The 27,255-nt window shown below is 40.1% G+C and overlaps 1 protein-coding gene across 2 annotated transcripts in view; it reads right to left on the reverse strand.

Annotated features, from left to right (window-relative positions):
* The window catches only part of LOC147606524 (major pollen allergen Bet v 1-M/N-like), a 32,626-nt gene extending 21,455 nt beyond the window's left edge, over positions 1 to 11,171 (reverse strand). Inside the window, exons 1-2 of one of the 2 annotated variants that reach the window (XR_015264960.1) lie at positions 10,923 to 11,171; positions 10,397 to 10,777 (exon numbers count right to left, since the gene is read on the reverse strand). Coding sequence is in view for 1 of the 2 variants with exons in the window: in XM_086791907.1 (XP_086648033.1) it covers positions 10,491 to 10,777; positions 10,923 to 11,118 (483 nt within the window). In the remaining variant the exon portion in view is untranslated. Of the gene's footprint in view, positions 1 to 10,314; positions 10,778 to 10,922 lie in introns of those variants that run through there. The other variant, XM_086791907.1, reaches the window with a different exon arrangement.
* Positions 11,172 to 27,255: the final 16,084 nt, after the last annotated feature.

A 27,255-nucleotide genomic window follows, 5' to 3' on the forward strand; every position in this document is an offset into this window, starting at 1 on the left:
AGAATCCTAGAGTGAAAATCCTAGAGAGGGAAAACTAGAGAGATCCCCTACTTTTAGGGCCAAAAGTAGGCGTCATTATGAGGTTTGTCTCCTTAAGCCTCAATAAAATTAGTCTTAATTCCTTAAAATTAAGGATCCTTAATTACAAGGCCCTTTTTATGTTCAAATGCCCCCTAATGGTTATAAATGGTTTTTTATAACATTCCAACTGAGAGTAGATTCTTTGTTAAGAGGACTAAAGAAAAAAAAAATGTCATCATTTTATACATTGGCGACATGCTGCTCACATGTCCTAATGATGAGGAGAACATTTCAACGTCCAAGGCTAAATTACACGTGTGATTTGAGATGACATATTTAGGCTCATTGCATTATTATTTGAGGATACAATTTATGTAGCGTGATGGTGGTATTGTGATGCTGTAGTTGGCTAGCGAAACCATGTGAACCTACAGAGTAACCTACATGATAGTGAAAAAAATCTCATAAATAACCGTTGGTCAAAAGATAGCCCTGGCTATTTTTCTCGTTGTACAAGGGTGAGAAAACATCTGCAGCCAAGGTGCTAAGAGAAAGTACATGAGATTTCTTATCCACCTCAATTGGATTCCACGATATATCCAAGTTGTATATATGCGCTTTAAAGAACCTTGGGCCATGTAAACCACGTTTGAGTATGCTTTGTTATATCACTACAAGACAATGCTGCCATACACGCGTTCCATACACGCGATAAATTACGGACGCGTGTATGGTTGCGCATGTATTTGACTAGTATCGGGCGCGTGTATATTAGCATTTAAATTCGCGTGTATATTGGCATTTATCAGCACGTGTATAAGCGCGTGTATATACACGCAATTATACACGCATTAATACACACATCAATACATGCATCAATACACGCTTTATTAAGAAAAACTAAATTCACCATCTCATAGTAAATTACAGTATATATCATTACACAATCCCACTACATGCATTTACAACAATGAAATATATTCAAAAATAAATCATGAGATAATTAAAAGACAACATATACAATAGAAATGTCATCAATTTAGAACGATACAGTGATGGACTGGTTAGGGTTCGATCTCATCTTCAATAAGATCCATCCTTGCCAAACGATCAACATCAATATCCATTTGATCAATTTGTAAGGCTATGATTAAATTTATTCCACTATTGATATTCTGTCCATTGATAATGGTATCGATGTCCTGATCATCCTCATCAACATCACCATCATCCTCAATGGTAGGGTCATTCTCATGATCATGAGAAATAGCACGCTTATCCTCATTATCATGATCATCTCTTATTTCTTGATCATCGATCACAACACCTTCATTGGCATGTTCGACATCATCTTCATTGTGGCTTGTTACATCCTCCATATGCTCCATATCAGTGAATGTATTATACATCACTTTGGAACGTGGTGCAATAGGGATGACGTACCACCATTTAATGTCATGCACCATTGGCAGATAGATAACCTACTTAAATACACATACTGCAGTAATTAATTAGCATATCAAAAGTCAAGGGGTACGCGAGCTTAGATATATATGTACATGAAACACATTAGTAAAAAAATGCATACCTGCTCACATTGTTGTGGCAATACGAGCCTATCTTTCTTTGTTTGCCAAAACTTTGTAGAGTCAATAGTTACATAGCCACTTGCATGGCGTTTTATCGTTGCATTAGGCTTTTTTTCCACCACGTTCATTTGCCATTTGACATCCAAAATATACACAAAGAAGCAACGAAAGTCAAGCCTAAATATGTCTTGGATTGTGCCACAATAATCATCCATTTTTCCATTAGCTCCCTCAAAGCTACTAATGACACCGCAATCTTGTGTATTCCTCTTTTCATCAATTCTTTGTGTTCGAAAATGCTTGCCTTCACACCATATAGCATTGAACATAGTGCACTGGACCAAAATAGAAGCAATATTTGTGTAAGCAATGTGAATAAATATTAAAAGCAAATCACTTACAACTAATGCAAAACATTAGTTGTACCTTTAACATGCATCCTCGTGCATACTCCCATTCTTCCGCCGTGATATGCAGCCCCTCGTCTCGCTCTCTGCTCTCTCCATTTCCTCATGCAACCAATCAACATGGATATCATTCGAAAGTGTTGCTAGATACTTAGGGTACGTCTTACGAGAGCCATGTTACCTCCGAAAGAGAGCTTTCTGCTTGCCTTTTTGTCTTTGCATCCTCATATCTTGTAACCCATCTGCTCATCACATCACTATTAAGGATGCAAGTGAAATTGAGATCATCAATCAATGTTCTGTCAATTACTTTACTCTGTCCTTTTCCTTGAGGCACAATAGAGGTCATCCTCAAGTCCTCTTCATTGCTCCATAGTCGTGGCAAAGAGCTATCCACTTGACCAAGAAATTCTGAAATATATACAAGAGACTCTTGTATCAACCAACCCTCGGCCATGCTTCCTTCGGGCCTTGCACTTTGCCTCACAAAGTCTTTTAAGGTCTTCATGAAGCGCTCTAGGAAGAACATCCAACGTGCATGCATAATGCCACATAAAGCAATTTCGTCCACTAAATGCACAATGAGATATAGTTGACTTGTGAGAATGGTTCGCGGAAAAGTCTCCTCTACCAAACAAACCACCTCCACATAACATGCGCATCATCCAACATGGCTGGATCAATTGCTTTGGAACTAACATATCTGAAAAATAAATGAATAGTACGTTATACCTCATGCACGTTCATTTTGCAAGGTATAATGAAGGGTGATTTGACATGTGTTTTACATATCTCACAAGCTCGCCCATCTTATAAATACATTTTTTAAAACTCTTATTTGCACAATGGTCGATGTTAGTAGTAGGTAGTATGAACTGTGTACATAAGAGCACATGTACGTATGGTTTATGGCATTACAAAATTTAATTTTAACCTACAAGACTTGGAAAACACTTACTTGGAGCATTTTGTGCCAATCGTGGGACTTCAACCCATATAGTTGCTCAACACCTCTTTTCTTAGTGGTTGTAAAGGCTCCCTTCAATGATCTCATGCATCCAGTGGGAGTACACAAAGTGGTGATGGCCTGCTTTACCTGCTTCTCCTCTTTCTTTGATATAGGCGGAAGACGAACGTGCCCACCCTCCTCTCATGGCCAAGCTTGACGCATACGTCCTGTGACTTGCAAGTCCTCCCGTACGCTAACATTGTCTCGTTTATCAATAACATGTTCCCAAAATACCAGATCCCACGTTCTTGAAGATGTGCATGGGATCAAGAAGATGGTTGATCTTAAGATGGGTCCAATATGGTAGCCGAAAAAAAATGGAGTACCTACACAAGGGATTGCTCTATGTGACCTTTAATCCAATTAGAGACTACACAAAACAAGATTGAAAAACATTACTATACCTATTCTTACTAGCAACATATTTAGGATGATCTGACGAGAGAAATCGATGATGATTATCGAATATGGTCTTACACAAACTGTCAGCATACTCATGTACTAACGAAGGGCCACATGCATGTTTACCCGATGTTTTCAAACCTGTTAAAATATAAATAAAAGTTAGAATAATAAAGTCAATATTTATAATTAATATAGCCAATAGTATTAGAGTAGGGAGGTAATTAGAATTCTTACCTGAATAATCGTTGTATCCTGGAAAGTCAATAATGCGTCAAGACTTACGTTGCTCCATCCATAAACTGTTTGTATATTGAGTAGTTCAAGTGAAGCACGTAAAATAGAGAATGTGCACCCTTCAAAAACCGGTGTCGATGAAGCCTTGTAAAGATGCTCTGGTTCCATATCATCGTCGTCCCCATACCTTTGGGATCATCCTTAAAAAGATACCGCACCATATCATCAAACACTTCCTCTTCCACAACTTCGTGGGGTGCAGGGCTATTGTCATCCCTTTCCCACTCATCTCTGACAATAGATCCCGAAGCTCTAGCATCATCTCGTCGACGCTTTGCGTGATCTCATCGCACGTAGGGCACCATGTTAGGGTGTGGTACTGCATCCTGCTTCAATTAGAGTATATATATTACAACTCCATTAATTTACTTTGGATACCATGAGTCATTTGAATACTATCAATTTACATCTACTCACCTCAATTTGGATACCATGAGTCACTATCAATTTACATCTACTCACCTCAAAACCTCTTTGATTCCATTCTCCATACATGGAGATGTGATTCAAGGTAATTTGACGTGCTCGTACAATGCATCCTTGACATCGATTACACATACACTTGATCTTTTGTCCCAACCACACAAACACCATATTGGGGAATATGGGAATTTCCCACAAGTTTGGGACACGTGGTCAAAAGTTTGGATTAACCATAACTTGAACACCACTAATCCAAAATGAGCGCTTTATAGCTCTTTAGATTCCATTTTTCAAGCGCTTTCCAATGATAGGTCATATGATAGGGTTTTGAGAAACTTAAAAACATGTTATCCATGTCCCCTTTTTTAAGTATTCAAAAATGGGAATTGGGAAATTCCCAAATTCACTAATATGGTGTTCACATCGCAATTATGATGACGCATTGTCTCATCCTCACCAGAACTGCTTGAGGAGGTTGATGACATCCTATGTACAAACCAGAAAACACAAAATCATAATTAGTTTTTAATGAAAGTGTAAAAATCGCGTGTATTAAAGCGGCTAGATCCTAAAAATTACGTGTATTAACGTGGCTACATCCTAAAAATCGCATGTATCAACGCGGCTACATCCTAAAAATCGCGTGTATAAACACGGCTATCCTAAAAATCACGTGTATAAACGCGGCTATCCTAAAAATCACGTGTATAAATGTGGCTGATTTATTATACACGCAAAAATACACGCGATGACCTGTTCAATCTAAAAATAACCCGCCTTCCCCAAATAAACATTTTCAAAAAATAGATCTGCTCACCTTCGTCATCGCCTCTTCCAACAGAGCACTAAACCTAAGTGCAAGGAGCAGCCAAGGAGCACACATGGGTGAAGGAAATCGACGAAGGTGAGTCAGTTTGTCCTTTGCCCTGTCTCTTTTCTTAGATTTGTTTATGCTATTGTCTCTTGCCTTTATGGGTTTGTCTCCGTCCTTCTCCTTCTCTGGTTGCCATCTGGTGAACGATTGTGAGACAGGGGCGATAGTGGGCCTTTTATAAGGACGATTTGTCGGAGGTCGGTCGCTTTCAAAAAAAAATTTTCGCAGGACGCATGGACGAACGCGTGTATGTCTGCGTGTACCCTGTCTGCACAGACTGTTCACGTGCATATACATGCATTTTTGGACGGGTGTATACACGCATTTCTGGATGGGTGTATACACGCGACTATGTTTTCCCATTCTATGGTCTTAGAGCTGATAGGTGGCTTGGATGATGGTGTTTGTGTGAGTCAAGAGATAGCCCATGATGTACATGAGGATGGTGAGTCATGCATGCAATAATGTGTGTGCAACCTTTGAAGATAACCACACAAGATGGATGTTGTGGTGATAATGATGTAGTTTTTGAGAAGAGTTGTAGGAGGATAACTCTATAGTTTTGAGTGTTGTTGAAGATGTGAATTCTCTAGATAGCGATGTCAGTTTGATGGTGGAAAGTCATATGTGCGCCTAGCTTGCATTTGTGCTTTGATGCAATCATGTATATACTTTTATTTTTGCAGATTCTTTATGGATATTCCAAGTTCTTCATCCGATCCATTTGCGTACAGCAATTGGCTGATGGAGATGCTAAATCATTTTGGGTGCCATCCTGGTCCAGTTGAGCTTACAGAGTACATGTATGCCCATCCCCCTCCTTCCATGCCTGGTGTCTATACCCCTACCGTGAGTATCCAGGGCACTCCACTGCCGTCTATGCCTACGAGTCTGACGAGACGGCATGCAGCTTCTCCTCTTCCACACCCACCGAGGAGACATACCTCGTCTCCCAGACACACTCACGCACACCCTCCCAAGCACCGTCACGTCAGGGCTCACAGCCACCATCACGTACTCCCTCAGAGCCACCGTCACGTCACGGCTCACAGCCATCGTCACGTAGACAATCCCCCAGTCGTGACTCCACCCGCAACAGTAGGAAGAGTGGGAGTGGAGGATGCGGCGGGTGCTTTGGTGGGGGAGGTAGTAGGGCATGCGGTGAGAGAGGAGATAGAGGGAGAAGAGTTAGAGGAGACAGTTCGGATGAGGAGGAGATGAGAGAGGTGGAGGGAGTGATCTGCTACGATGTGACGGATAGGGGCGGGATAGTGATGGATGCGAGGAGGAAAGAGGTAATGGAGTACATGCATGGGGTAGTATCAAACTTGTATAGAAATTGTTTTATTAAATTTAAAGATCAAAATAGCCGATTAGTTGGGGAGGTGATAGAGGCTGTACATAGTCCGTACCCCAATCCCCCACATGCTACATTCTCGGATGTATGGGGAAGGACGCGAATAAGGGAGATCTTAAGTAATAAAAGATCTCACCTTAAAAAACTCGTGTACGATGATGGGCTAAATGTAGCTGCGGGTGGCTATCCTGCCGAGAAACCTGCCACCACCACTGCGCACAAACGCGAGTGGAAGGAGGTAAAGAAACGAGCAGAGGGTGGCGTGAAGAGAAATCAGCTTGTGGAGGCACGACAGATCCAGATGGAGACCATTGGATCTTTGCATTTCGGATCTGGAGGCGTCGAGTCATGGGAGACAGAGTTCGTAAGTATCTTGCCACTTTATTTAATTGTTTACTTAATTCATTGATTCTATGATTGTTTTAATCTTACAAATTGTGTTGATTATGATACAGCGACGGGTTACCGGGAGGAAGCCCACAGCCCACGATACTGGGTATGCTTGCCGACATAACAGACGTGACACGTGGGCCATCTTCAGAGCCGAGGGACATATTACGGACGCGCAGTTTGAGATGGCCATGAGACCATACGGTCGACAGGTACTTGAAAACTCTAAACGAATGATTTTGGTTTATTGAATTACATATATATATACTTATATACTATATATTACTTGAACAGGCACAAGCTGCTGATGATCCACCCACCGCCACTGCAGAGGGTGGACGTGAGCACTACTCATCGGACATTCTGACCGATGTGAGCTCATCTGAGCATGGAGGGAGCACCGAGTCATCATCTGGGTCTAAGTAGCACTCAGACTTATAGTATCACATTCCATATTGAGGATGTGGTTGTATATATATTTTTGTAACTGAAGCCATGGGCTACTTCGACATATGGACTCCCTTTTATATATGTGTACACATAAAATTTTGATAGTAATATTGAATCGTGAATCGATAGTATTGCATTCATGTCTGTCTTGAATCGTGTATTGACAATGTATGCATTCATGTCGTTCTTGTCTTAATCTTCCTCGTGGATGGTCCAATGCACCCAAAAAAAAATTCCAGAGAGTGTTATTGGGTGCTGGAATGCTGGAACAGCATTCAGGTACCAAATAGCACTCTCTGGATTTTTTTTTTTGGCTCTCTATTCGCGTATATAAACTCGTCAGATCTGTAAAAAGTTACGTATATATACGTGGATAATCTGTAAAACACACGTGTATAGATGCGTCAAATCTGTGAAATACGCATGTATAAGCGCACCTAACCTGACAAAACACGTGTATAGACGCGACTATGAGCACATCTAAGCGCAGCTGAACTGACAAAATGCGTGTATACGCCTGTGTATCAGCGCGTCTGAACGGTCCTATACACGCGCTTTTACACGCATGTCTGTGGCCGCGATTATACACGCGCTGATACATGGGTCCGCTACTTTTTTTCACGTCATTTTTAGCGGCTAGGAGCGTGGGTATGAGCCCGATCCCTTGTAGTGTATACGTGCTCAAATAGAGTTTATGCAATCACATCGCTACAAGTTTGTTTTGTGCTTTGATATGTTACACATGATGATTACTGGCTATATGATTGTGCCTCTCCAACCTGAGGAGTTCATGTGCATACTGTTATGGTAATGGAAAGCATCATGAGAGGGAGCATGTTATCAAGGCGAACCTTCTAAATCATCATCACTGGAGTTGTTCTTTGGGAATGGTGTGTGCTCATTTAACATGTTCCAATATTGTTATTATGAGGAGACGAGATGGCCACCAGGATGTCGCCATACACCAAAGCCAAATTAATTTAAGGCCGAAATGCTAATTACACAAATAAATGCTAATTTAAGGATGAAATGCTAATTACTCAAATATATAAAATCTAAAGGGAGAAGAGCAAATATATATATATATATTCTCAACAACAACGATGAGAGTAATAAGCCTTGCATAATATAATATGAGGATGTACTATTATTATAATACGACGGCGAAGAATAAGACACCATATCAACTTGGTACTTGACAAAGAATATTGCACATAAAGAAGTATTCTTCTTAAAGCTCTACGTGCAAAAGGAAAGAAGCATGTAGATTTCTAGGTTCAGGGAGGTCTATTCCCTCTTGACCCATCAATTGGTAAGCCTCCATCATTTAGCACTTTGCATGATCTTGTTCGATTCATTGGGGATGGTAGAGGGCACATACACATGCACTAAAAATATCAACACACACACATGGCTAAAAATATTCTTGGTGTAACAAGCAATCTATTAAAGGGCTAGAAGACATTGTGATCTCAGGAATTCAGTGTCTAAATCACTTAGAAAAAATACTTCGAAGTGGTAAGGGAGCTTAGACAAACTAAATTTTTTTTAGAGAAAGATGCACTCCAAAAAACCCATTTAAAAAGCACTCTTTTTAGGCTAATGCACTTGGGATAAGGAAAGGACAGCCATGCCGGTGTCGAAGAGTATGCCAAAATGGTTGGTGCAAACATTGCGAGATAGCAAATCAATACTCCTTTACCCTCTAGGAGGACACGTGCATGGCTTCCCTTTTGTTGATGATGCTCTCATTGCCAGTATATGTAATGAAGAGGGATCTAATTATTTTGAGGAAGCATAAGAAAGTGATCCATTGCATGCAAGCCAAGTAGGATGAGGAGAGGACAAGTAAGACTCAATCTTCAAAAATGACAATTGGTATTTAGCAGATCTACCTTATGGTAAAAAGGCCATTGTTGTTGGTACAAAGTGGGTATATGAGCCTAAGTACGAAGTTGATGGTAATGTCGAGATCACTACAAGACAAGGCTTGCGACAAAGTGTTACGCTCAAGGGTTAAGGGTATAGATTTTGATGAGACCTTTGCATCCACATCTTGTATGACTACAATTAGGTGCATTATTACGTTGGCATCCCATCATGGTTTGAATGCACATCATTTGGATATCCACTCTGTCTTCTTGAATGGTGACTTGCATGAGGACGTTTATGTATCTCAACCTCATGGTTTTGTTGAGAGCAGGTAGAAATCTAAAGTATGCAAGTTAAGGTATGAGAAAATAAATGCATACTTGGTTATAAATGGTTTTTATAACATTCCAACTCAGAGTAACCTCTTTGCTAAAAATGAGGAGAAGATTTTAACCTCCAAGACTGAATTACACATGTGTGATTTGAGATGACATATTCAGGCTCATTGCATTATTATTTGAGGATACAATTTATGTAGCGTGATGGTGGTATTGTGATGCTGTAGTTGGCTAGCGAAACCATGTGAACCTACAGAGTAACCTACATAATAGTGAAAAAAATCTCATAAGTAACCATTGGTCGAAAGATAGCCCGGGCTATTTTTCTTGTTGTACAAGGGTGAGAAAACATGTGCAGCCAAGGTGCTAAGAGGAAGTACATGAGATTTCTTATCCACCGCAATTGGATTCCACGATATATCCAGGTTGTATATATGAGCTCTAAAGAACCCTGGACCATGTAAACCAGGTTTGAGTATGCTTTGTTATATACGTGCTCAAATACGGTTTATGCGATCACATTGCTCTGCAAGTTTGTTTTGTGCTTCGATTTGTTGCACACATGATGATTAGTTGCTATATGATTGTGTCTCCCCAACATGAGGAGTATAATGTTATGGTAGTGGAAAGCATCGTGAGAGGGCAGCATGTTATCAAGGTGAACCTTCTAAATCATCGTCCCTGGAGTTGCTCTTTGGGAATGGTGTGTGCTCATTTAACATGTTCCAATTGATTGTTATAAGGAGAGGAGGTGGCCACCACGAGGATCAAAGCCAAATTATTTTAGGGCCGAAACGCTAATTACACAATTATAGGAAGTTTAAAGGGCGAAGACATATAGATATATATGTATATATATATATATATATTTTTTCTCAACAACGATGAGAGTAATAAGCCTTGCATAATATAATACGAGGATGCACCGTTATTATAATATGAGGGCGAAGAGCGATTCAACAACAACGATGAAAGTATGCACCTCCTCTACCCTACATAATATATGTATGAGGGCGCACCATGTTATTATATTGCAACATCATGTCCCGAGCGATGATGTTTTAAACAGCTGATGAGCTGAGGTATGAGTCAAGAGATTTGCAGATTCTCTCAAGTTCCTCCTTGATGAAGTCGTGGAAGGTGTGTTGTCCTATGTCCTGGTACTCCACGGTGAAGTGCGTGACGCAGGAGGAGCCATGATCAGAGCAAGGCAGGATCTGGAAGGAGTAGGCCAAGTGTGCGAAGTGTTTTCCGAGGGCGCCTCCAGCCACGAGCGTACACTTGAAGCAATGCTTGTCGTGGTCCATCTCGTCCCACCGCAGCTTGATGTAGCGATAGTGAGGGACGGCTATAAATAATACATATGAAACAACACAAAAACACGACATTATATATATTATATTATGTTTTGAGCTGCTTTTACAACAAGAGAGAATCGTCAAAGTGCAAGTGTGTGTGTGTGTGTGTGTGTTTATTATAGTAATGGTACTCACAAGGATGATATGTTGCTAGCAGGACTCCTCCCTTCGCCAGAGGCGGCCCTTCAAGGTACTCCACCTTGTCGAAGTGCCCAGAGAAAACAAGGGATGGCGCGTTCTGAAGGTTCTTCACATAAGTCTGCCACACCAAAGACGCCGGATGCTTCATGGCCACCTCCACATCGAAGGTTTGTATCTTTTGGGAGCCCATGATCTCAGTAGTAGTAGTTGTTGTTGTTGCCGCCGAACCTTGGGCTTTTAAAAACTCATATCGATGGGGGAAGGGCCTGTGCAGTGTCGGTGCTACGACGTCCAATCGTCTTACCAACACACGTTGACATTGTTGGTGCTTGCAATTCTAAATAAGACCCACCACCACCACGAGGGGAAAAATTATTACATGATGCCGTGCCGTAGATGAGATCGTTGAGCGAGAGTGAGGGTGCTACTTTTCAAATCACCAACCAATCTATCTAGCAAATTCATGTTAATATTGTGAGATATGGTACTCTGAAATTACAATGCCATCACATAGCACCTCTTGGGAGCTATCACATCGTACCTCTTGGGAGCTGGGTAGAGATTTTAACATACTACCTCTTGTTAGAATTGACGGTCGCCCTATTCACGTACAAAGATGTATAAACCCACCATGAGGGGTAGTGAGAGTGAGAGTGGGACGTTAAACAATGCCATCACCTTTAGATATATGGTACTCTGAAATTACAATGCCATCACATAGCACCTCTTGGGAGCTATCACAGCGTACCTCTTGGGAGCTGGGTAGAGATTTTAACATACTACCTCTTGTTAGAATTGACGGTCGCCCTATTCACGTACAAAGATGTATAAACCCACCATGAGGGATAGTGAGAGTGAGAGTGGGACGTTAAACAATGCCATCACCTTTAGAGGGACTTTCCATCGCTAGATTACAATACCATCACCTTTACATTGTGGCTCCTTTACAATACGTCCATCACCTTTACATTGTGACTTTACAAGGAAGCATATCTATGTGTAGATTAGTACCTCAAGACATGCACAGCTATACTTTTCACCTGTGCATGTCTCCACTCACATATCTATGTGTATCTACATTAGTACCTCTAGACATGCACAACTATTGAGCAAGATATCATAACTTCACTTTACAATCTATTGCTTAGTATTTAGGTGAAATTTCAAGTTGGATATCAATGCCCCACCCTCTTATTATATGACCAAGGCTTCGGCTAGCTCATGTTTGTATGGCCCTCATAACACTCCACACATCGAGTAAGTAGGTTTTTTTACTCTTGAACACCCTGTCTTGACATTACGAGGCCTGAACGGGGCCCAACATGAGCCCAATAGTTGGTCGTGTCTACATTGCACCTAGCCATGATTGTGCGCAAGTATACTTTTTTTCTCTCATAAGGGCACCCTGCCCGGACATTGCGGGCTCCGAACACGAGGCCTAAGATGAGCCCCATTGGCCATGTCTACACTACTACAAAGGGTGGCTCTGGCTATGATTATGAACCTATGCAGTCATGTCATGGGGCCATCTCACTTATACATGCCTATAGAGATACGCAGCCAACCCCTTCTCCACTCACATCAATGTGGCTTTTACTATGAACTTCTACTAGACAACCTCAATCTTAGCAATTCAAGATTAGCCATCGAAGCCTGTTGTTGAAACTCCCTTCAGAAGACCAATGATTGTGGAGCTTTGTCATCTATTATATCATACATTATTCTTCTCTACTAGGTAACTAGGTTTTTTACTCTTGGAAACCCTATCTTAACATTACGGGTCCCAAGATGAGCCCAGTAGTTGGCCATGTCTACATTACACATGATGGCCCTAGCCATGATTGTGAGCAAGTAGGATTTTTACTCTTAGATACCCTGCCTTGACATTGTGAGCCCCGAACACAAGGACTAAGATGAGCCTTATCGACCATGTCTGCACTACAACAAAGGGTGGCTGTGGCTATGATTATGAACCTATGCGGTCATGTCATGGCCATATCACTTATACATGCCTATATAGATACGTAGCCAACCCCTTCTCCACCCACATCACTGTGAGTTTTACTCCGAACTTCTACTATACAACCTCAATCTTGACAATTCCAGATTAGCCATCGAAACTAGTTGTCGAACCTCCCTTCACAAGAGAAACGATCATGGGACTTTGCCATCCATTGTATCATACATTATTATTCTCTAACTTTGTTATTATTTAATTTGAGTTTTAAGCATTTGGGATATGAAAGATCTTACTTCTTGTGAGTGTTCTCTTGTATACACTGCACTTTATATCCTCTTACAATTTATAAATAGTTGATGAGAGATGCACAACTTACATACAATTTCAAGGGTTTTATTAAAAATATATATATGATGTTACACCACATGCACAAGATACCACTTATTAAGTGTATATACAAGATTTATAGTTACAATTAGATACCATTTATTAAGTGTACATAGATGATTTATAGTTACAAGATACCATTTATTAAGTGTACATACATGATTTATAGTTACAAAGGGTATCACATTTAGCTACACATATGCCTAGCTCTTTTAGTAAAGGAATCAAATATTCATCCTAACACTAGTTTGGTACTTCAACATTCAAGTGTCATTATTTTTTCCTCAAAACCTCCTAGAGTTTCTCTACTATATCTTCTAAAAACTTTCTTATCCGAGTTTTATAGATATTAAAAATGGGTATTTGTTGTAAAAATAGACTTTTTCATACCAATAAAATGACTCTAAAGCGACCAAGATATCACCCAAAATATGTCATTTTTATTCATTTATTTCATAGCATGATTGTTTCATGTACATAAAAGTGGTGTGAATAATTTCTTATCATAAAAAGGGATCATAAGAGATTTAGGACACTTAATAATAGTGTTTTTTTCTTCAAGTCTTCTCTTGTGAAGTCTCCATAAGAAAAACCCCTTCCACAACACTTTGTAGATTCCTAACCAACCCTCACTATGGAAGGCCACACTTGCACACAAAAAAGGAAGGTGATACAATAATGAATACATTAAAGTGTAGATGAACTTGGCATAAATCACTACTACAGGATGACCAATTTTCGACGCCTAGTTTTGATGGCCATGCCATCGAAATACACATTGAAATAAACATCAAAAATCACGTCCAAATAAGCGTCGATATAAGGGGCAAAAATTCAAAATTTGAATTTGAATTCGCATAAAAAAGTGAACTTAAGTGGGCATCGATATAACCATCCAAAATACGCGTCGAAAAATAATTTATCAATGCCTATTTCGAGGTTATATCGATGCTTAATTTGATGCCTATATCAATGCTTATTTCAACGCTTATACCGACCTTGGGAAATTTTAAGAAAAATAGCGGTGCCTCACTATTCTTGTTTTTGAAAACTAGAACAGGTTGAATCACTTTTCTCCCCAAAAATCTGTAGGTTCTCTCCTCTCACCCCCCCAATCCCTAAACCCTAAATCTAAGCCTTTTCCCCATCCTTTTCTTGCTTTCGATTTTGCATGTATGTTGGCTAACATGGTGTGTTTTTTGTTTGTTTTACAACTTCTAATTTGTTGAGATTCCAGGTAGCCCTTTTCCTTTTCTTTTGTTCTTAATTTATTATTTGCCTTGACTTTGATTATTGCACCCTTGGGTGCTGGGATTTAGGATTAGCTTAGGCTTAAGCATGCATGCATACATCTTAAGCTTCATGTATAGATTTTTCCCATCCTATTCTTGCTTCCGATTTTGCATATGTGCATGGGCTAACATGCTGTGTTTTTTGTTTGTTTTGCAGATTCTAATCTGTTGAGATTCCAAGTAGCCCTTTTCCTTTACTCTTATTTTTGATTTATTATTTGCCTTTCTTTTGATTAATGCACCCTTGGGTGCTGGGGTTTAGGATTAGCTTAGGCTTAAGCATGCATGCATAGAATGCTATGCATAGATTAAGCTCTATGCATAAAGCTATATGCATGCACATTAATCTCTATGCATAAAGCCTAATATATGCATTAAGCTCTATGCATAGATCTTAATCTATACATTAATCTCTATGCATAGAGCTTAATGCATATATTAGGCTATATGCATAGAGATTAATGTATAGAGCTCTTAACCTTATGCAAAGAGAGCTTATGCATAAGCTTCAAGCTCTATGCATAAGCTTAAGCATAAGCGTTGAAATAGGTATCAAAAAACCTGTATCCATCGAAATAAGTGTCAAAATAAGCATCGATATTGCATCTAAATAAGCATCCAAATAACCGTTAAAATAAGCTTCGATATGCATGTCAAAATAATTATTGAAATAGGTATCGAAAAGTTTTGACGGTTTTAATGTTATGTATTTCAACAATTATACAAATGCGTATTTTGATGTGCATATCGACGATTTGATATCGACGCTTATTTTGACCCACATATTGATGCTTGCCAGAATTCTCTACATACTCAAATCCGTCGAAAAAAACGTCAAAAACTAACCCGCTCTGTAATAGTGAATCATCTAGAGGAATATGTACTTTTGAGACATTGGTCACTTTGTACATTTATTAATCTGGAATAAAAATACCTAATTTGGAAAATATATTTTTTCCTAACTTCCTACTTATATATATATATGAAGTCTCTATAACAAAAATCTCATAAGATGTAAAATATAAATGCTAGGGGTCTTTTTGAAAACCTCTTAAGAGAACACTTTTATGTCGTGTAAAAATACTAAACTAGTGTTGAAAGAATGTGTATTTACAAAATGACATTTATATTTACGAAAATCATAACCTAATTTTTGATATTCTTAGCATTTATTTGATATGGTTTTAATTTTTTAGTGATGAATCGAAGCTTGTATATAATGAATTAAAAAGTAGTTGAATGAAAAGCATGCATGTCTCCTAGCAATAAGGCCAAAAACGGAAAAAAAAGGGCCGTGTATGGATTGGATTAACTTTCTTGATAAAAATGATTTAACTAAAATAGTAGAGACAAATCGCTATATTAAATGCGTCTTTTTTACCTATAATTTGAGGAGAGTGTCTTTAATATACCATCCATCACGTATCTATAGTGTCTTTAATTCATGGATTTTTGGCAGTCATCTTACCTTCTTTAGTATACATTTTCTAAAATAAGCTTATTTTTAATACTCGAATCCATAAGATGCTTCTCTCTTCCATGGGGCGGCATGACGCAAGTTTTCCCCTCTATTTTCTTTTTACTATCTTTTTTTCTCTCCTTGCCATCTCTTGCTTTCTCTTTGACTCATTTTTACTACTATGGCTACTCCAAGGGTTGATTCACACTCAAAGAAAAGACACCATATCAACTTGTTTTGGTACTTAACAAAGACTATTGCACATGGAGAAGTACTCATCGTAAAGCTCTATGTACAAAAGGGAAGAAGCATGTAGATTTGTGGGTTCAAGGAGGTCTATACCCTCATGACCCATCAACTAGTAAGCCTCCACCATTTAGAACTTTGCATGATCTTGTTCGATTCATTGGGGATAGTAGAGAAGGCTTATTTGGATACTACTCAAGATTAAATAATCAAACTATTGTTTCCCATTATCAACACATACTCATGGTTGAAAATATTTTTGGTTTATACAAACAATCTGTTAAAGGGCTAGAAGACATTGCGATCTCACAAACTCAGTGTCTAAATGAGATAGAAAGAATACTTCAAAGAGGTAATAGATTTTAGACAAACTAACAGAAATTTAGAAGAACATGCACTCCAAAAAAACCCAAATAAAAAGCACTCTTTTTGGGTTAAGAGCGAGACCTATATAGTTTAAGAGTGTTACATGCCAACACCATATTAGATTATTTTGGGAAAAATCCCATTCCCATTTGAAAAATGGGAGCATGGTGAACTTGTCCAAAAGTTTTCAAAACCCCCTCATGTGACATATCATTTGGAAAGATCTTAAAGAGTAGAATCTAAATCTATGATCTCCGACAAATTTGGAGTTAGTATGTTTAAGATATGTCCAAAACTATATGAAGTAATTGATTCCCAAAATGTGAGATTTTTCCCAAATTACCTAATATTGACTTTGCCTAGCAACTCATAGGGGTACTAAGAAGAAACGAATGAGGCTTGCTCGAAGCTACATGAATAGCATGGGAGGTTTCTGCTTGGTTAATCCTCTAGATAGAATTGCTATAATAAATTGTGCTATCAAAAATAATGACTTGATTAAAGTGCTCAAGCTCTTGGAGTGTGCAAGGCTTCGAAGGAGGGTAGTCTAGGAAGTTTGCAATTACTTTCATGCCTTGTTCAAGCATGACGAGGTGGTGGAGGTTTGTGACAAGGTTTCAATAAGCAAGAAGGGATACAAACCCATATCAAAGATACTAGTCCGAGGTATGAAGCCTCATCGTCTTCGTGTGTTCAACTTACCCCAACCACCACATGTAAGGAAGAAAGGACAAAAGGACTAGATGTATGAGAGATCAGAACAAATCAACATAACATGAAATGGATGAATGAGTGTATATATGATGGTGAATGAAATCCTGTACAAGAGGCCATCTAATGTGAGGTGACTCTGAATAGAAGATTGACGAAGAAGAAAAGATGAGGACAGAGCTGAAGCACGGTCAGTGATTATGGCTTGCAAAATGATGTAAGGCGAAGGCACTCCATGAGGTGGTTGATGTCAAAGGCTCATGTCTCGCCGTGGACGCAGAGGCACTTTGAGATGGTAGATATCTATAGTGGGCGTAGTGGAAGGTGTAGTGGTGAAGACAAGGGTACTACGATACCTCATGGCTACACAAAAAAATGTTGATTTCGTGTGAAGACTTAGGCTACAGAGGTAGGCCAATAGTAGCAACAAAAGATCATGTGTATGATGTCGAATATAATGTGCAAAAAAATGCTAATATGGTGAAGACACATGCTGATGTATAGGTAGGCCAGTATCAGCACAGCAAAAGATCTTGTGTATGATGTCAAATATGATGTGGTGGTTGGAGTGGGCTACTAGGTCGGCCCACAATAGGGGGTTCAGCAAGCGCACAAGGTAAAAAACTCAAAAAAAAATAAAAAAAGAACCCCTTTTAGGGCTGGGAAAATTACCCATTTCACACACCCCCTCTCAGACCAAAAGGGGACCATAACAGAAGATGAGTTTAGAGAGGAGGATCGCGATGGCAAAGTGTAGAGGGTAAGAAGTTATAGATGGGTTGATTATCTCCCAATGTAAGACCTTAAAAAGGTCTCTCCATTGAGTAAGAAGTCCCATTCCTTGTCTGGTCCAAATCAAAGTAAGAAGAATCAACTTCTGGTGATAAAAAATGGTCCTCCTAGAATGGAGTTAGAGGATCCATGCTATATGCACTTGAGGTCTTCAATCCTGCCATTTCATTCCCCTATTAAGCATTTCAGCTTTAAACAAGGAGTCCCTGAGGAGGGAAGCAAGGGCAAGGCAAAGAGGAAGCTTCCATTTGCAAGCAAGGGCAAGGACAAGGCAGGCAAGGTGCCAACAAAGGAGACAAAGGAGGAGGCCAAGGTTGAGTCAAAGGAGGAGGCCAAGGCTGAGTTAAAGGAAGAGGCCAAGGATGAGGCTACAGAGCCTGAAACCACTTAGAGGCATTTTGTATGTCCAGAGACCACGTTGTAAAGATTCTGTATTTTTATTGAGCTCGGCTCATATTTGTATAAACATTCTATATTTTTATTGAGCCCTACTCGTTATTGTATTTTGCTAGTATTGTGCTTTGCCATAATAAAATAGATTGTTGAGAATTTTTAGTCTCATAACTTATTTTTGGTTAAAACTGAATTTTAAAGACATTTGCTTCGAGATTATTATGAGTACTGACACATGTCCATGTAGAAATTTTTCATCACATTAGTCATTGCTATGATACAATAGTTCAGTACAAGTCTTACAAGGACTTCTATTGGGCCTAAGTCCATCGATTTAAGACCTTTCTAATTCTGCACGATAGATTTTTCCTCCGTCTTCTTCTCTGGGTTGTTCATCTTAGGAGTTCTTTGATGCACCTCTTTGGCTTCATCTATCAATTTGTCTATATCTTCAAGGTCTTTTTTGAAACTTTGAGATATTTGGATAGGTTGGTCATCTGTATCCCCAATAGAGGAATAGGAGTCATCATCAGAAGAAACAACTAAAATAGTTGGCCTAGCAACCTTGCTAGGAACAATCCTCTCATTAGAAGAATTTGCATCCATGGTGGGCAGCTTTTGTATAGAGCTTATAAGTTGTAAGATATTATGTTCTCAATTCCCTTATATGGACTGGTCTTTATATGTTGGATAAATGTAATCCCAACTCCTTAGTCCAATTTAATATGTGGTTGATGGGCTAGTGGTCAGTGGTTGGTGTGTAAAGCCTACAAATAGTTGGTACATGTTGTTCATGCAACTCATGCAACTAAAAATAGGGTAGAGGAGTCTCTAAATAAGGTACAAGTCGTGATCAAGTGATTATGTAAGTTTGTTTCATGTCTAATCACAATTAGTGTCTTCTTGTGTTAATCTCATATCAATTTTCTGCATATACAAGTTTTTGTCCCTCATATTTAGATGTTTTGTACAATCTTTGATCCACCTTGAGTATGTTTTTGATCAATCTTCATAGCTTAGTTATCATATCCAACATTTGGTATCAGAGCTTGACCCAATTAGGTTTAGTTTATTAGCAAAAACCCTAATCAATTTCTTAATCACCATAGCCAGTTTTTCTCTGTTTGAACCACATGCTGTAGATTGCTTCCGTGCTTGCACATGAGGGGATGAAACCTTAATATTATGATATATCCTTCTTGCCTTAGTCCCACGCATGCTCCAATTCAAAGCTCTCATGCCAATTTCGACGTAGCTCAACGAATTCGTTTCATGCCCATCAGCACAGCCTGTTTTCTGTTCATTCAAACAATTCGCCGTCGTCTCAACGAATTGGCCCAATTCCTTTTAGGTGCTCCAATTCCATCAAGTGAAGATTCAGCATATGAAATCTTGGAGCATATGGTCCACTGTAGCAGCTGTACGCATCGTTTTTCCAGTCGGTTTTCTATAGTTTTTACTCCAACAACATGGTGATACCTATTTTGATTTATATTGATGATATTTTTATTATTTGGACTTAAATCATCTATATGAGCAAGTTTTCAACATAAAGTATCATATTTCATCATCATGAGTTCTAAATTTCCTGAAAAATTCAATGGAACTGGGTTTCATACTTGGCAAATCAAGGTGAAGGGCTACCTCATGAAGAAAAATCTGTGGAGTACGGTCAAGCCACTTACTGAAGATGAAGCAGGTATTTCTGTTGCAAGAGCTACAACGGCTGCACTTCAAGCAAAAGATGAGCAAGCACTTGGTATTATCATTACTGCTTTAGAAGATGATTTTATTCATTATATTGATGATGTTGAGTCAGCTATGGAAGCTTGGGAATTATTAGAACGTACTTTTGGTGCAAAGGCAAAGCATTCCAAGATCAGTTTGAAGATGCAACTCTTTGATCTAACCATGGAGAGTAATGAAAATTTAGCAGCTTTGATTAACAGGTTGAAGATCTTAATGACACAATTGGTTTATGTTAAATCTCCTCTTCTTGAAGAAGAAGATGCTATTGCTATCTCCTGCTTAAAAGCTTACCTTCAAGCTTTAGACAAATTGTGATGGTACTTAAAGAGAAGGAGCCAGTCCCTTCTTTGGAAAGTATCATAAATTCTTTGCAGGAAGAAGACAAGAAGATTACAAAGGATGTGATAGATCCTTATGCATATACTGTTACTACAACCTCGGCAAAGAAGAAGTGTACTATTTGTAGTCGTACAAATCATCTTACTAAGGATTGTTTCTCCAAACATCCTTGTGAGTATTGTGGAAAGATGAATCATCCATCCTCAAAGTTCTACCAAAAAGATCAAAAGCTAGCAAAGGCACATGTGGTTGAAGAAGTCAATCAACAGGAAGAAACAAATCTTTGTTCTAGTCTTACTATAAAAGATGTAGATGAGGAGTATGCTTTTTAGATTATGTCATGTATGTGGTTGAGTCAAGACTTATGATGTTCCAACTTAACGAGTTGTAGAGGAGAGTACACTACCCTATGTTGTTATTAAGGGGAGACTCTTACTCATTGTGTCAAGGAGGTTTGTTAGACGTGATTCATGTTTTGTAAGAAGTTGGTCTTAAGGGGGGATTGTTGGATAAATGTAATCCCAACTCCTTACTCCAATTTAATATGTGGTTGATAGGCTAGTGGTCAGTGGTTGGTGTGTAAAGGCTACAAATGGTTGGTGCATGTTGTTCATGCAACTCATGCAACTAAAAATAGGGTAGAGGAGTCTCTAAATAAGGTACAAGTCGTGATCAAGTGATTATGTAAGTTTGGTTCATGAACCCATGTTTTTATGCAAGAAAATAATAAAATCTATGCTCACAAGATATATTTGATATAATCCTACCTTTGTAAAATAATGAGTAGCCCCATCTATGAAGCAAGTGATTGCTGAAAAAGCTTCTACAAATCAATTCATACTAGGTGAAAATCAACTCGAATTTAAGTCCATAGATGACTCTACTGGATAAGACAATTGTGGATGCAGAAAGGGAACCCATATAGGACAATGCAGTTGAGATAAGGAAAGGACAACATGCAGGTGTCCAAGAGTATGCCAAAATGGTTGGGGCAAACATTGCGAGATAGCAAATCAATACTCCTTTACCTAGCAGGACACGTGCATGGCTTCCCTTTTGTGGATCATGCTTACATTTCCAAGATATGTAATGAAGAGGGATCTATTTCCCTTGTGGAAGCACAAGAAAGTGATCCATTGGATGCAAGCCAAGTAGGACGAGGAGAGGACGAGTGTTTAGTAGATCTACCTTATGGTAAAATGCCATTGTTGGTACAAAGTGGGTTTATAAGCTTAAGTACAAAGTTGATGGTAATGTTGAGATCACTACAAGGTAATGTTGAGATCACTACAAGGTAAGGATTGCTACAACGTGTTACACTCAAGGGTTAAGGGTATATATTATGATGAGACATTTGCATCCACATCGTGTGTATGACTACAATTAGGTGCATTATTGCATTGGCATTCCATCATGGTTTGAATGCACATCATTTGGATATCCAATCTGTCTTCTTGAATGGTGACTTGCATGAGGATGTTTATGTATCTTAGCCTCATGGTTTTGTTGAAAGCAAGTAGAAATCTAAAGTATGTTGAGAGTAGGTAGAAATCTAAAGTATACAAGTTAGGGTATGAGAAAATAAATGCATACTTGGTCATTAGGGGGCATTTAGACATATTTTGGGCCTTTTACTAATGAAAGTAATTAGAAACAACGGACCAAAGGAATAGAGGATTGTGCACATTTGGTCTCCTTTGAATATAGGGAGGGAGACTAGGCTATAGGGAGGGGGACTAGGCTTTCAGTACATATAATTACACTTGTCCCTTTAAAAAGGTGGGGGGTTTAGGGTAGGTATGGTCCCACCATTTTCGCTGCTCAAAAAATCCTTAAATTTTTGAAATTTTTGAGATCCCCCAAAAAACCCATCTCAAATTTCATTGTAATCAAAAATCTCATTTTCAAGTCCGCTTTCCCTCTTGAACGTCGTAATTAAACTCTTCCTCCTTTTCTCTTCCATCTCTATCTCATTTTCCCAACCCTAATGAAACCATCAAGGCCCGAAACCCTAAAATTTCTCCTCCATGTTAATCTCTCTCCCTTCTCGGAGCTCCATCTCTTTCATCTTCAAGGCTCTCGTAAAACCCTAGTCTGCACATCTCTTTCCTTTTTATTCTAAACATAACCTTTCTACGCTAGCTTCCAAGAAGATATGGCCGCACAAGGAAGACCAAAAGATGAGATTGAGGAGATATCCTTGCACAACAAGAAGGACGATGATGGTGCTTGGGTGGAAGAGGCATTTTGTAAGAGCGCTTGGGTTTATTTACAGCCTATTGTAATCGGGTCTCACCGAGTTGTTTGACGGGGTGAAATGTACTGGAGCACCATTGGAAAGGTCGTTGACAAGGCTTCAAGAAGGCAAGCAATGGAAAACTAGTGGCCATAGTACAACATGTTTATACAGCACGAGATATCCATCTTCGCCCAATAAACTCGATTTTCATACAATTACAAGTATCGCAGAGGTAGAAAGGGGCATGTGAGATTTTGTGATAGAGATGTTTCAATCTAAGTCAACTTATTTCTTGTTTGCATATATTTTTCCTTCAAACATGGTAGAGGAGTAGCCATTGGAAAGCCTTACCGGAACATTTAAAGCATTGCATGCAGACATTGGTCATGCAATGTTTTCTTCTAAAACAAGTGCAGAACTTCTTAAGGAAAAGGTCTTCTTTTACCGGCACTCCTATTTGGTGCCAAAACAGGACGGTGGGTTTGGTAAGCTACCGATAATCATATCTCCACCCCTATCTTCTAAAGAATGGCCAATTCTAGATGCTTGTACTGTAATGGTCATGAAATCAAAGATGCTTTGTGATATACACAAGGGTCTTTGAAGTTTGCAAAGCCCTCTCGATCTGTGAGTCTTAGTTGGGTATGCCCAATATATCTTTTTGCCAAGATGTTCAATCAATTTTGTTTCTCACAAACACCTACCATGCTTGTGTGCAAGAAGGTATTAGGTGATGACATGGTAGCCTTGCTTGGAGACCAATGGAGGACTGTAGAAGGGATACATAAGGATGACACATTCAAGTGAAATATAGTAGAATCTAGTGTCTCAAAGCTCATGCCACACTACACATACGCTTCTATTATGAGCGGTGGATGAAAAAGAATAGTTATTGGATCCCAGGGCGGTTGCAAGATGAGGGTACTCACTTTCGTTCACTCTCTCTAAAATTGGGACATCCATGCATCTCGGGCGGAGTACCTCGATCGTGATAGTGCCGTGAATTAAAACACGACACATGCCTCCCGAGCCTAAATCAACATATCTCGATCGAGATGCCAACTAATGCTACGCTAGCAGGTCCGGGTTTCCAGGCATCATCCATATCACCATTACATGTCACCGCCACCACATTATCTCGATCGAGATATCTATGCCACTCAGATCCACATCAGGGCCACGCTGTATCCCCCCTAGGCGTATTTGACTAGCACATCTCCATCGTCCACGTATCTCGAAACAAGAAATTAACATCAAATTGTGACCATTCATTGTTCGAGGTAATGGGATACAATCTCCACCGTCCCCCGAGATACTAAGATCAAATCTACACCGTCCAAATAGCTCGTTCGAGATACAGAGATACAATCTCCACCGTCCAAATATCTCGTTCGAGATATGTAGATGCAATATCCACCGTCCAAATATCTCGTTCGAGATACGTAAACGCAATCTCTACCGTCCATTTAGGTACGTTGGAAGATGCGATCTTAGCCGTTTAAATATCTCGATCGAGGTATATAATGAATCTTGACCGTCGACATACCATGTCGTGGTAATAACGTTAAATCGTAGCCGTCCATGTACCTCGAACGAGATAGTAATACCAAATCTCAGCCATCGATCCCTCACCAACCCTAAAATTAAGTGTGTATCTTGGCCGTATGTTGCACTAACCCTAATATCCAGAGCGTTAATCTTGCAAACCCTAAATTGCATGATGCTACCGAACCTCGATCGAGGTTATAAAACCGAAAAACTTTTTTTTTTGCCTCATTGTCACAAGTCGTTTTCACTCTCCTTGCTCTCTTGATTTGGATTAGCATTAGTGAGCCCATTAGCATTGTTTTATAGCTTCATTAGTGCTACTTAGCACTAAGCATTAGACCCTTCACATTAGACCCTTCACATTGGACCCTTCACATTGGACCTTTGTGTTTGGCTTAGGTTTTAGCATGGAGTCACACGAGGAGGGCCGCTCATCTATTGCGGACCTCATCGCAGAGATAGACCATGAGTTAGCGGCTATCCGTAGTAGTAGGAGTGCTAGAGACACACCGTCTACATTACATATCGTGGTAGACTTGGAGGCGATGCTTTCGTCCCTTCGTAGCCTTCACGATATTGTTTATGTAGATGAGTGGATAGCCCACCATCGCACTGCTCCTGTGTCACATGGCCTGACATATCGTCAGGTCTGTGATCTTGCTCCGATTAGGGATGGAGCCTACTTAGATCTTTTCCTCAATAGTCGTGGGATGAGGCCTAGGGCGTGCAAGCCCCTTACTATTTCGCGGTGTTCGCATCCTTGTATGGTGGCACATATCTATAGTCGATATGTTGCCGCATATGGGAGGATGTCGACAACCGCCAGATTCCCATATACTTCGCAAAGCAATTATATGCGGAGTTTGTCTTAGGAGAGGAGGTGGATTACACCAGCCACCATCGGCCGTGTGGTGGTGCTGGCCGCCGAGACTGTCTCCAGGACCAGGGTAGGCGGCCTCCACCCGCCCTTCGTGTAGCACCTACTACAGATCCTTCATTTGTGCCATTATCGACAGTAGAGGCTCTTGGCACCCAGGTCGGCATCGTCGACGTACGGAGTACCACAGAGAGCATCCAGCATGTGGTGCGCTTGTTCTCACGATCTATACCGACCGACAGATGTCGAGGTATTTACATATATATTACTTCTTAAGTTTTTTTAGTCATTTATTTACATGTTTATATGTACTTTTCTATATTTTTACATGAGCGGCAAGGTTGATTGTGTCACGTAGGGTCCCACACCTACCACTGAGAGACTCACTCAGGAGTTGGTAGAGACGAGAGCGGAGATTGACTCCTCAGAGCTGCATTACAGACAGCAGAGGCAGCTACTGCAGAGGCACAGCATCTGAGAGAGTCCGACATCCAGCAGGTAGGTTTCTCTTGCACGTAAAAGAGTTATAATTAAGGTCCTAAGTTATAAATTTCTTTAAGTAATACCTAATGAGAGACTAATGAATTATTTTAATGCTTTACTTTTTTGCGTAGGCTCGGACCGAGGTAGAGAGATCTAGAGCTGAGGCACAGCATCATCAGATTATGGAGCAGATTGCCTAGCATAGGGCAGAGCAGTTGATGCTGCATGTTCGAGAGTTTCGCAGATCCTCGGACGTGACAGTGCCTTACCTACCTTTATATCCACGGCCTGTCATCACAGAGGTTTTTCAACGACCTCTCCCGCAGGATGCACCACCCTTCCTACGTGATGCGTGCTGCGCTTTATGTATCGAGGACATTGATAGTACTGGCGGATATGCCCTGGGATGTGGACATTTTTTCCATTTGTCTTGCATCACACCCAGGAGCTAGTACGGTTCTCAGCATGCCCCTCCTCCTGTGTACACGTCGACCTAGCGACATACAGAGTTCTGGGCATCGATGATCTTCACCCAGGCCTCGTTCGAGTAGATGCTAGGACAGGCAGGCCTATTGATTTTACATCAGCTATTGACTTGGGACTCGATGCCTTCGACGATAGAGATCAGGAGCCTGAGGTGCCTCCAGAGATTGAGTGGAGCTCACATGAGTTTGATGCATACCAGAGAGTCCTACATGAGAGCCATATCACAGCATATGAGCGCATGGGTGGTGCTGGTCCTAGTGGCACCTCGGGTGATGGTGCTAGCAGTAGTGCATGCTTCTCATGAGCAGCGTGTCCTTACAGCAGAGGAGCTTACACGAGCAGAGTGGCAGACACGTACTCTTGCAGATTATAGATTTTGGGTTTACAAAAAGAGACGTCTTGCATTAGCACGACGTAGAGAGAGAGAGAGGGCTATAGCAGTTTTTGGGACTCGTGAGCTCCCGAGTACACCAGCACCAGCTCACGATCCTGCCTTTGAGGCAGACCTCCCCGCAGACATTCGACGACCCCCGCAGCCGGCACAGCCTTCCCTCGACGTGCACAGCAACCTCCACGCGCACGTCGACCGACAGTTAGAGATGACGATTTTGATTGGGTTGCCGTTGATAGTGACTAGACTCAGACTAGCTGGGTTAGCTCACTTACATTGTACTTAGATTTTTGGGCAGTGACTAACCTCAGACTAGCTGGGGTAGCTCATTTTCATTCTGATGTACTTATTTGATGTTTATATCATTATGAGTTTTTTCATTATTGAGTATCATTACATTTTAGTTGATGTTCTTCATTTTATTATATTTTTTAACACTTTGGCTATCATATTGTTTGTTGAAAATCTCCATGCCATCGTACCCAAACATGCTCCGATGGTGGGGACCAAACTTTGCAAGCATGGGGGGGGACCCAGCCCCACATGCTTGCAAAGTTTGGTCCCCATCAAAGCATGTTTGGATTGGTAATTAGCGCCCAGTGTGGGTTT

Source organism: Cibotium barometz, chromosome 57, assembly GCF_041138505.1.
Source record: "Cibotium barometz isolate CiBa-2024 chromosome 57, ASM4113850v1, whole genome shotgun sequence".
In the NCBI taxonomy this organism is placed as follows: Eukaryota; Viridiplantae; Streptophyta; class Polypodiopsida; order Cyatheales; family Cibotiaceae; genus Cibotium; species Cibotium barometz.